The sequence below is a fragment of a genome, unplaced genomic scaffold, assembly GCF_019419815.1.
Source record: "Pyrus x bretschneideri cultivar Hongxiangsu unplaced genomic scaffold, Pyrus_bretschneideri_v1 Contig45, whole genome shotgun sequence".
NCBI classification, from domain to species: domain Eukaryota; kingdom Viridiplantae; phylum Streptophyta; class Magnoliopsida; order Rosales; family Rosaceae; genus Pyrus; species Pyrus x bretschneideri.
In genome coordinates, this window is record NW_025999779.1 from 1,794,314 (window position 1) to 1,807,256 (window position 12,943).

General features: G+C 35.6%; 1 protein-coding gene across 1 annotated transcript; it reads right to left on the bottom strand.

The window, feature by feature from the left end:
• Window positions 1-6,930: 6,930 nt before the first annotated feature.
• Window positions 6,931-10,197, bottom strand: LOC103965671. Its single transcript, XM_009378739.3, has 5 exons — window positions 9,935-10,197; window positions 9,666-9,766; window positions 9,062-9,178; window positions 8,861-8,962; window positions 6,931-7,251 (listed from the first exon to the last, which is right to left on the bottom strand). The coding sequence occupies exons 1-5, from the start codon at window positions 10,164-10,166 to the stop codon at window positions 7,081-7,083; spliced, it is 723 nt and encodes a 240-aa protein (XP_009377014.1). The 5' UTR covers window positions 10,167-10,197; the 3' UTR covers window positions 6,931-7,080.
• Window positions 10,198-12,943: the final 2,746 nt, after the last annotated feature.

Consider the following 12,943-nt stretch of genomic DNA (forward strand, 5'->3'; position numbering starts at 1 on the left):
ATGAGAAAAACGTACAAAATTCTTGTCTCATAAACAAATTGAACTTGTGAAGTAATCAAAGAGTCTAGCGTATAACTAGTTGTATATCTTTTTATGTCTATCTTTCTCATCATGATGGATAATACACAACTAAAAATAGCTAAGGTTCTCCAATAGAGCAGGGATTATTAAAGGGAACTTGATGATGCCTTCGGGGAGGCTTGAAGGGTTTTGCTGGTTTGTTTTCCATAAGAAAGACAGAAAGCAATGTCGAAGATAAATGCATTGCATAATTTGCATTGACCTCTTCCAACGTATGTTTTGTCTGCTTTCTGCTAGAAGATTAGACCAATGTGTTTTGCCAGCTATAGGCATTATATAAGTGGGATTAAACAATTATAATTGTCTCTAAAGCAATGGAGAAAGGTTTCTTATCAGGACTGTCTTTTCCAGTGGAGGGAAAAAGGTAGAAGTTGCGGCACCAACTAAACTGACCCACGAAATTTCTAGGCAACCTTTTGCAAAAAAATTTCTTTAAATTAATCTGGAGTTTTGGACGTTTGTATAGAATGAGAATTCTCTCTGGATTTTCTTTATAGAATTCAAGAGAATATTTTATTATGTATGTTCATTATACATTATGAGATTAATTTTCATCAGGCACTATTTATATTTAATTTTAAATAAAAATTCAAAATAACTTTTAATCGAAAAATGACAGATGAACGGACACGATCAAGTGATCTCCAAAATTCTTAGGATCCGGATCCTATTCCGTTTGTATAGAGAGGGTTATGTGGCTTACGACCAGTCTGTTGTGCATAGCCCATAGGCAAATAGATATTACAAATCTACTAATCTTAGTTCCCTTCTAATCAGTTCTTAACTTGAGCTCTGCTTGGCCAATGACTCGATTTTAAACAGTCATACAGAATTTTGTCATCTGATTAGGGGTCTGTTATTATACAAATTGTTGATATATGCCACTGTTTCTTCTTTTCCATTTCTTTGTTCTTTAAGTCCTAGATACTGGAAGCAACGACGAAATTAAGAATTTTAATTGAAGTGTACGGTTTAACCTAAAGTCTCCATCTATTAGTATACTTACGTCGTTGTATTAAAGAAACATGAACACTGTAGTTGTTCTTCTGTATATAAAGTCAACACAAAGGTAAATAGCGTTTTTGGTGTCTCCAAGTTTCAACAAAAATATGTGGAAAAAAATGCCCCAAGACAAAAACCTTCAAAAGCATCCCAAAATAATGCATCAAATAAGACAGAGACATTTTCATCATTTTAACAGTGTTTTTTTAATAATTATTTTTTTGTGATGATTTTTTTTATAATTAGTGCTTCACAATAGGTTAGCAATAATGTGATTCAGTTTCTCTATTTTTAAACACGTTCAAAACATCTTAAGAGGCGTGTAATGCAAATTATAAAAAAAAAGTCATTAGCACACGGATAATAATGTGATTAAATTAGTTGTCAAATTATTGTTTTTTTTTAACAAATTATATTATCTACGTTAAGGGGGAAGAGGTGGGCTTAACCTCACAATAGGCTAGCAATAATGTGATTCAATTAGTTGTTTATTAAATATTATTTTCTCTATTTTTAAACACGTTCAAAACATCTTAAGAGGCGTGTAATGCCGGTTATAAAAAAGGTCTTTTGCACGCGGATAATATTGTGATTAAATTAGTTGTCAAATGATTGATTTTTTTTAACAAACGATATTATCTACACTAAGGGGGAGGGGGGTGGGCTTAGCCTCACAATGGGCTAGCAATAATGTGATTCAATTAATCGTTTATTAAATATTATTTTCTCTATTCTTAATGTAAATTCTATAGAGACCGATTTTATAATGTGATTAAACTAGTTGTCAAATGATTGTTTTTTTTTTTTTTTTTTTTTGAATAAACGATATTATCAATACTAAGGGGTTTATTCTAACATGATCTAAGATTATTCATCTACTTCGAATATTTGACTTTCCTTTTTGTCAATTCACGCATACAAATACATTTAAAACGTGTAAGTTGCGCGTAGCACGCCGTGATTCAAAAAATACCTTCTACAATAGGCTAGCAATGATGTGACTCAATCAGCTGTTCATTAAATATTATTTTATCTATTTTTAAACATGTTCAAAACATGTAATACCGGTTATAAAAAAGGTCTTTCGCATGTGGATAATAATGTGATTAAATTAGTTGTCAAATGATTTTTTTATTTTTTTTTAACAAACGATATTATCTACACTAAGGGTGAGTGGGGTGGGCTTAGCCTTACAATAGGTTAGCAATAATGTGATTCAATCAGTTGTTTATTAAATATTATTTTCTCTATTCTTAATGTAAATTCTATAGAGACCGATTTTATTATATGAATTCAGCTGCTTTAATTGATTTATAAGGGGGTTCTTCTACCATGATCTAAGATTATTCACTTATTTCTTTCCTTTTGTCAATTTATGCATATAAATAAATTTAAGATGTGTAAGTCGCGTGTAGCACGCCATGATTCAAAAAATGCCTTCTACACGTGCATGAGCGTGTGCATGAAGGCTAGTTTGTCTATTAAGCGTGGGTGTCTAACACAATGTTGGGAGCTTTTTTTCTTCTTCTTATTAACTAGCCTTCATGCACGTGCTCATGTGCGTGCAGACATTTTTTGAATTACAGCGTGCTACGCGCGACTTACACGTTTTAAATATATTTATATGCGTGAATTGACAAAAGGAAAGTCAAATATTTGAAGTAAATGAATAATCTTAGATCATGCTAGAAAAAACCCCTCACAAACCAATCAAAGTAGCTGAATTCACATTATAAAATTGGTCTTTCAGTTTCCATCTACATTCTATTGAATTTACATTAAGAATAGAAAAAATAAACAACTGATTGAATCACATTATTGCTAGCTCATTGTGAGGCTAAGCACACCCCCTCCTCATTAGTGTAGATAATATCGCTTGTTCAAAAAAAAAAAAAATCGTTTGACAACTAATTTAATCATATTATTATACACGTGCGAAAGACTTTTTTTTATTTTTTTATTTTTTTTATTTTTTTTATAACAAACATTATACGCCTCTTAAGATGTTTTGAACTTGTTTAAAAATCGAGAAAATAATATTTAAGGAACAACTGATTGAATCACATTATTACTAGCTTATTGTGAGGTACTAATTAAAAAAAGAATTATACAAAAAGAATTAATTAATAAAAAAATACTATTAAAATGACCAAAATACCCCTACATTATTAGGGGCATTATTTTGAGTTGGTTTTGAAATTTTTTGTTTTGGAGGCATTTTTGTCCAAAACTTTTTGGTGAAACTTGTTACTCCAAAAGGGGTTGTTGGCTTTATATATAGGGGTGTGCTATCCACACATCCCATTTTACTTCTCACACACCCTTTGTTAATTTTTGTCTGTTGATTTTTTTCAATTCATCTGATCCGATGGCCGAAAATTAGAAGGGTGTGTGAGAAGTAAAAAATGATGTGTGGATATCACATCCTTATATATAAAGATGAGAGAGGAAATAGCATGAAACTATTACAATTATTTAGAGAATGAGAGTTTTGAACTTGAGATATATAAGTAGAAACTCAGAGCGAAACTTGGAAAGTATAGGTAGAAACACAACATCCTATCCATTAAAATGTTGGACCACGTGCAAAATAATAAATAATTATGTTGTGTTTTGATAATAAACAACTAGCAGTTAAACACTTGGTAAATTGTATTTTTAACAGTGCTACGCTTGGGAAATGTTATGTCACAATGTTTCTGTAATGTAAAACTGTAATAGTTATGTATGAGTGGACCAATTTCTTTAGATCCACTGAATGGTGTTGAACCGTTGACCTAACGTAGAGCCAGTTTATTAATGTTAGAGCTCTTTATATATATTTTTTATACTTTGAGAATAATCAGCTAGCAGTTAAACATTTGATAATGTATTTCTCAGTGCTATATGCGGAAAAGTAGTGTCATGGTGTTTTGTTAAATTTGATGTAAAACTGTAATAGTTGTATATAGTTACTATAAGGGACATGATTTGTCAAAGTTTTATGTAATAAACAATTTAGTAAAAAAAATCTATCGAGTTACATTTATATGGTGGTGGGATGGGTGGGTGTGTGTGGCGTCGCGGACAATGATGGTGCGGAGTGATGATAGTATAGCAATGGTAGTGGATGGTTTATGGCGATTGAAATGGTGGTGAGGATTGGGCGGATCCATATAGGGATCTGGGAGGTTTCGGGACCCTTCAGAAATCCGAAGAAACATTTGTGATCGATCTTCAGGAGCCTCGAACTATTTGGGCAGGTTCAACGGAGAGGCTTGTTGCCTCCATGGATGTGCATGCAGCAATGCTTATAACAAAGAAGAAGAGGTTTCTAATTTTTATTTTAATCCTCCAAATAGTCGCAACCTCCCAACTTTAAACTCAAGTTACCCCATCCCCTAGCACCATTTGCCGTTCCACCACCTCTAGCTACCTAAATTTATTTCTTCAAAATTCATTTAAGTTTTTTAATTCTAGACTCTAGTCTCAACTCCCAATTGTAATATATATGTTACATTAACAAATTTCATCTTTGTAGAGTCATTAATTGATGCGTTATGTTGCTGAGGAAAATTTGTTGGTTTTATTACCTTTGAGATTAATCTTGATTATTATTATTTTATTTTTTAAAAGTGGGACAACTAGTGGCAAGCCACGGTTATCTACCCCTTCTAGGGGCCTAGAAGACTCACAAAGGCATTTCAGCTTTCTCTGTGCCCTTACCACTGAACCACTTGATGTGGTTGATTAATTTTGATTATTCAATGAACCAAATTCAATAAAAAAATAGTGCTATGGAACCAAACTAGTCTAATATATTTTTATTTTTTTTGAACTTTTATCTTAGAAACCTCCGATCTTGAAATCCTAGATCCGCCACTCTGAAGATGGTGATGGTGGTGGTTGCATAAATGGTAGGGTGTGGTGGTGGGGTGTTAATACTTAATTTCCGATAAATCTGAAACAAGTCCAAATCTATTTCAAAAATTTCATGTCATATTGGAATATTTCTAAATTCAAAATTATAGGAATCAGAGTAATCCAAAATTTTCGGAACATTATTCGTGGTTTATGTATTTTACAAATTTTTGGATGTATATACAATTCATTGTTCTTTTTTATAATTTGACTACAATACCAATATTTATTTAATCAATCACAACCAGGAGGTTAGATTAACTCATATGAGTATATGTATTTATACAATCATCATAAGTGTGACATCCCACATCGCCCAGGGGTGATCCTTAAATGTATATTCTCATCCCTACCTAGCACGAGGCCTTTTGGGAGCTCACTGGTTTTGGGTTCCATGGGAACTTCGAAGTTAAGCGAGTAGCGCGCGAGAGCATTCCCAGGATGGGTGACCCATCGGGAAGTTCTTGTGTGAGTTCCCAGAAACAAAACTGTGAGGGAGTGGTCGGGGCCCAAAGCGGACAATATCGTGTTACGGTTGTGGAGCGGGCCCGGGAAGTGGTCCGCCCCGGGCCGGGATGTGACAATTTGGTATCAGAGTCTAACCCTAGTCGCGTGTGTGCCGACGAGGACGTCGGGCCCCTAAGGGGGGTGGATTGTGACATCCCACATCGCCCAGGGGTGATCCTTAAATGTATATTATCATCCCTACCTAGTACGAGGCCTTTTGGGAGCTCACTGGCTTTGGGTTCCATGGGAACTTCAAAGTTAAGCGAGTAGCGCGCGAGAGCATTCCCAGGATGGGTGACCCATCGGGAAGTTCTCCTCTGAGTTCCCAGAAACAAAACCGTGAAGGCGTGGTCGGGGCCCAAAGCGGACAATATCGTGCTACGGTTGTGGAGCGGGCCCGGGAAGTGGTCCGCCCCGGGCCGGGATGTGACAATAAGACCGTCGAAATGAAGATTGTATTAGTATTGAATTTTGGTGAAATATTTCAAACTTGTTATGATAAAATTTTCAAACAATTTTCTATATTTTTCTTGTAGTTTATTTAGTGAAATTTTGAAATATTTCGTAAAAATTCAGATCAAAATTCGAAATCTTTTGAATCTCAATGTCTCTCATTCGGATAGAAAATTTTCATATTCGGAGACAGAAATTCTAATCAAACTTGCACCCCTACTACCTATTATGCATGTTAGCTATGATAGTCTTTTGTAATCAAATATATCCACATATGGTTTTTATTAATTTTTGTATTACAACTGATATTTCTACTCTATACTACTTTGAGACATGGAAGTGGGTTTGAACCCTGCAAACAAACAGTGAGATGAACGTAAATATTATAATCATCAAGGCAATCCACCACAAATGTGATGCAACCTCATATGCTTGATTTTGCACGCTAATAAAGCACCTTATTTTAAAAGCCAAAATAGAAGGGGCCAAAATTGCTTGATTAATCTTTTCAATGAAATGTTTAAACTGAATCTCAAATTAAAGTTGAAAAGATTCAGTGGGGTCTGTAATCTTTTGTTCAATTTCGTTCTCCTCAAAATATAGCTTTCATTACATTACTTTCGTTCTAAAAAGAAAAACCTTTTATGATCACAAAAGAGGTTTTGAAGTATAAAATTTGCATTGACCTTCATGACCAAAGTTGTAAAACGTGCCCTTCATCCAGAGCTTGCCCGGTCATCTTAATATTTAATATAGGCATTATACAGGCCTTCATCAGTTCGAACACATCTTACATGACACAAATACACCACAATATATGCGCGTCTTGCACAATGACACGACGCTACATATAAAGTTCTCTCTAATGACATTGCATGATTAACGTAGAACATCACAATTGCAGTGCCCCCTTGCCATGTAAGTCGCTCGCCATCAATTTTTTGATGGAGAAGTTGTTTAATGTAGCCAAATGGAAGAGTCAAAAGCTAGTAATACATGAGATAATGACATTGGAGGAGGCTGATTTGATTTGAAATACAACAATTTGGTATTGTACATATGGGGGGAATACAGCAATATTATGTACAACATGCACAAATAATGGTTAGGAAGGGATGCTAATCTTTTTTTTTTTTTTCACAAGAAATCCCATTGCCAATAAACTTTGTCTACAATTCCTCCACCACTCTTTACGGCAAGGTGAAGTGTTTCGGCAGCAGGAGGAACCCCCCAAAGTAACGGCACTGCAACCGTCATTCTTAGCTTTTCATGCAAACCACCTTTCATCGCCTTCTCTGCAGCAACAACCTGAAATTGAAAAAACCAGAAATCTATAAACAAAAACTTTATTTGGGACTCGAGTCTTCAGAGACCCGGCATTCTACCAAAATTATCAGCTGGCACCTGGCAACATAAGAGAATTTAATCACAATGAAACGCACAACATAAACATCTAAGATACAAGAAGAGACAGTGACCAGCCCTGGAGGGGAGAAATATGTCTACTAGGATTACTCTTTCCTATCGTAGGCAGAACTCTTGCTTCCGATCCAGCTACTAGAGCCAACCATAACCTTCTCTTTTGGGTCTGGAACCATTTAACCTGTTCAAAATAACATTTCAACTTTTCTACCCTAGTTCTATATTTCTTTATTACTTCATTTTCTTTTCTCGTCCCCAGATAGTAAGCTCGTTTTACTGTCGTGCTCTCATCTCTCTTTGTTGTGTTATTATTGAAGTGCTTCCATCGTTCATTTCCTTCTCAAGGAGTGGCCAATTCAGCTCAGGAGTCTAGTTTTGTTTAGTAGTTCAAGAAGTAAATTTTTACGTTATTCTTCAATAGTCTCAAAGCTTCTTTTTATAGACCAACTACAAATGGATTCAGCACTTTCTGAGTCTAACCGCAAAATTAACTTCTCCATATGGAGCCACCATCACCGTACAGGTGATGCAAGCCATCTTGACCAACCCACGCCACAGGTAAGGAGGTTCTTGAGAGATGAATGTAGCAGTATCGGCCCTCCTGACTTGGAACTCTTTAGCAAGCCATCTAACTTACAACTGCTAATGGTTGTTATAGTGTAGTTTGTCCTGATGGGAAGTTTTGCATTATTGACAAGGTTTATCGCTTTATTTTTGGCCCTACCCTCCACAGAGAATGGCTACTGGGTAAGAGCAAGCTGGCTTGCCACAAAACTTGTATACTTCTGCATCTGGAGACGCATCAGCAGAGAACAGCCCCTTCGAGCAACATTGCTATGGGGGACCGTAGCTTAGGTTCTAAAGATATTAACGAGTGCCAAGTCAGCAATTTTAAACATCTTTAACATTAACCAAATTTTCTCCAAAGAAAACAATTTAGGGAATTAAACATGTCTGTTTCCCTTTGCTCCAGCCAGAATGGAAAGTGATTACCCCTACCTGGCCGGTCACTGGACAATTGTCAATGGCCCATGCGATTGTATACAATAAAATTTTTGCAGTGAAATTTACTAGACAAAACAAGCCTAACACACTTTGGACCAACATATGCGCAGTCCATCTCTTTATCAGACATTGAATTTACAGCTATCTATTTCTATCACTGGAAATAAAACATGTACTTGGAAGTGAGAAACTAAGAACTAGAGTAAATAAATAGAGAATTCAACAGAACCACACCAGAAACAAATAAATCCATTTTTTCACGGGTGATATCAGTGCAGATCATAGATCATAAAACATGAATGAGTTTTTGGAGCCTGAATGTCTCCGTAATGATTCTTGTAATTAGACCACTAGGCTATGAAAATGTAGCCAGGGTATTGAAACCAAACATTTAGCTTTCGCTCTTGACAACTATCGACATAACAAAATGATTCTGAAAGGGAAAAAGAATGAAATGGTAAAATATTTATACCATGTTAACATAACATACCTCTCCGCCATGTTCCAACACAGTGTCTTCCACGACATCGCTAAGCATCTCTATGGAACGGCAAAAGCCAAAGATACAGAGTCTCCTGCCCATGTCAAGGCCCTAGAATGACAAATTCTCACATACATAAGACAAAGTGAAAGCGCACAGCAATCAAATGGCAAATTAAATAATACAAATAACAGCATAAGGGTTGTTTACATTTGTAGCTGCAATATCAAAGAGTGCACCCAGGCACAAACTCTGCTCTGTGTCCATGTAATCACTCTCTTGAAATCTCTGAAATCTTTGAGTAGTCTTCGACCTCCCTTGCTTCTTCTGTCAAGCATACACACTCAACTAGATCATTTAACAAACAAACTCAGTACAAAAAATGGGGTCCAAAATGATAGAGAGAAAAAAAAAAGCTAGATCTTTCATACTAATTATAATCCATACGTAATATTAGACCTCATTCGGTATTAGGATTGGAATGGATTCGACAACTCCCTAGATTCAATTTATGTTAGAAGGAAGAAGTGGATACAACTTCCAAACTTTGTCAAGTTGAAGGTGGAAGATGCATCAGTCATTAAGGAAACTTATCCTTCCGATTGTAACAAAAATATTAGTACTATGAGGGATAAATTTCCTTCAACTTAACAAACTGTGCAAGTTTACATCCATGTTTTCATTCAACATAATTTATCTAATCAAATCGAATCTTAGAAACCAAATGAGGCCTAATAGATGAAAAGTAAAATTTCATTAGGGATACATTATCTGTTAATACAAAATCATAAGGATAAATATGGAGAAAACATACATTCGAAGAAGTGATACGTCGAGGGACCATGGAGCCTCCAATCTGAATTAGCCCATCAAAAGTGAACAATGTGACTCTCTCCTCAGGAACCCATTCAATTTCTGCCAAATATGATCACAAACAGTAAAAAAATAATCATAAAAAAAAATCAAAAGATCAGACAGTAAAAGTAATCAGGAAATGTTAAATTTAACCCTTATTAGCATGGAAATTATACTGTTTAATTACACATGGATACGATGTGTGGGGGATTGAAGAAGGGTACCTACCGGAGTCATTGGACCAAGGAAAGAAGCCGAAGAGATCATCGGGTAAGGAATTGGACGAATCGGAGGACGATTTGGCGGGAAATCGGAGAAGGCGGGAGGGGCAAGGGTGGGAATTTGGAGATTTTGGAGGGAAAGCTGCGGAGAAGGAAGAGAAAGAGGAGTCCTTGGCGCGAGTGAAGGAGGAGAGGGAAGAGAAGGGTGAGAAGCGGAGAGCAGCAGAGATTTCGGCCATTGGAGAGAGGAACTGCAGAGAAGAGAGGAGAGACGGAGAAGAAAAGAAGGAAACGGAAAGGGAAGGGAAGCGAATTTGACTCCACATGTAAGGATGGCCACGTGGGAGTACCGGACGTTTTATTAGTTAATTGTTTTTTTCCTCTTTTACAAGTGTTTTATGGAAAATGATGATCGCCGAATCATTTTCTTAGAGATCATAAGGATCTTGTAATTTTGTTCGTTTATTCTATATTATGTAATCAGAAATTATTTACAATTTAAAATTTAAATATAAATAGTACTTAACGAAAAGTGACAGCACGATATACGATAAATGCACATGATTTCTGAATCCCTAGCGAATCCTTTTTCTTGTTTTGCATCCCGCTTGATATAGTCATGTTTGTTATTTTCATATCATACTCTTTTTAATAATAAATTGTATCGTACCAAACTTATTATCTTGATGTTTCAATCTGAAGTTTGTTATTTCATGTCAGGTTAATGACTCGCACAAGGAATTTCTAGACTTAATGAGTAAACCTGTAAAACGGGTTGCATTATTCGTGTGTGTGTCGTTTTCGTGTCAATCATGTTATCTTAACAGATCATATCGTGACATTTGTGTCATACCTGAAACTTCTTATTTTCGTGTCATTTCGTTCAAGTTTATGGAGTCTTGTAAGAAATTGCTAGACTAACATTTACCATCTTATCGGTTTTTTGGGTAAAACTAGTTGCTAACCTGTTTAACATGCCACATTATAGAGAGCAAACATAATTAATTAAAGTGGTTTATCAACACCAGGAAGTTTATATCAAAGAGACTTCCACGTGTTGTTGTGTGGTTGACTTAAGATTTAGTCGGTGTCATGAATTCCTCCACATTAAGATGGGAATGATCATGATATTTCGTAATTAAGTGTGATTTTTTTTTTCATATCAATAAATTTTTTTCGTACTGTCGAAATTAAGTGAGTGTTATTAGTTTATATGCGAGGGATACTATAAGCTAGTATTAGATCCTGCAAGAACTTTTTAAGCCTTATATTCTAATACCATTGCCGCATGGGGGTTGAGCATCCAATATGAAATTTTATTGGACATGTTAAATACCGACGGGTATGATTATGTCTCTTGCACTTTCTTATCGTCAATTACAGGATCATCTTTGTCTCTTCATATATTGCTGCAAATTGACATTCCCAAAGTTTTCTAGACGTCATCCCTCATGATGATTAATTTTGATTGGTACGGTTGACTTGTTTATTAATCCAAATTGTGACTGCTTCTGCCCCTTACTTCCATCGAACCTAACTAAATTTCAGCTTATTTCCACCATCAAACGAAGTTATACTTGTTATAAATAGACAAAAGTGAGAGAGAGACAATCTTTGCTGGAGATAAAAATGGAACGGATGCAATGTATCACATTGTTTATTTTCGTAATTGTATCACACAAAAAAATGTTGCTAAAGAGGGGGGAGGGTTATTGGTATTGTTACTTTCGCTCTTGATCTTGTGTGTTGTAATGAGGTCACAGACATAACTCTATATATAGATTTTGATCCGACACAACCTTACATACATAAAGAAAAATTTACCTTCCTAAGATTTTTTTCACCTAAAACTCTTAAAGGTTGCCACCAAAGCCTATTTTGGTTTGCTTGCTTGTGCAATCGCATGTGTGGTATTCACACTAAATTTCACAACAATATTTCCTTATTACTCTTTTATTTTCTTTGTTTTGGTCATCGATACTTTTTCATGTGTGGTAAAAGTACGATGTGAGATTGACTATAGAATAACGTAGAAAGATCAATCTAAACAAGGAGCTTGAAAAAATTATATTATTTTTCTTTCTATTATTAGAATTTTTGGTAATTATTTTTATCAACAGAGAGGCAAAACACCAGTAAACTCAAAGCTGATCGGTTTTGAGCATGACGACGTACCAACCAACTCACAATTACACTATTGGCACACTACAATAGCAGGTAAGCTAGGCTTAGCATGCCCAACCAAAGGGTAACCTTCTTGAAGGATGCCTGATCCTTAGTGAGATCAATTTTTCCCACATTGGGTGGCATGTTCCAAGTAAACTCTAGTAGACGCCCTACAAATGCAAGGAGCACCATATGTCACTACAGATGGTGAACCCTGGCCTAGGCCAACTTCCATGCAACCCCTCTTTCCAATAGACAACGTAATGAACCTCAAGCCTTTCTCTTCAAAATCCACTACTTGTTGACCCTCATAATTCGATTGGTGTAAATTGGGTCTACAAAACCAAGCTTAATAAGAAGGCAAAGAATGATAAGCACAAGGCTTGATTGGTTGCACAAAGTTGGAAGAAAAATGTTGCTATTAACAAGGAGGTGTTTGCTCCAGTGGCCAGAGTGGATACTTTTCGTTTGGTTCCCTTAATAACTGCTCAAATTTATGGTAACTATTTCAATTAAATGTAAAATATGCTTTTTTACTGAAGAGTTGTAGGAACAAGTGTATTTTGAACCACCCCAAACGGTGGCGGATCCAGGATTTGAACTTTGGGGATCCCAGTTTAAATACAAGTGTTTTAGATAGGAATAGAGCGCAAAGCACGCAAAAAAACATAAATCAGTTTATTCACTTGATGAGCTTGTTATGCACACATGTCAACAGATATCAGCATATGCCGAAGTAATCTGATGAGTGATATAAAGAGGATTTGTTATGTGTTGTTGATGCAGCATGTCGAGATATGCCTATCATGCATTACATCAAACATTTAGCAAGCAGAAAATAGACTCGTAC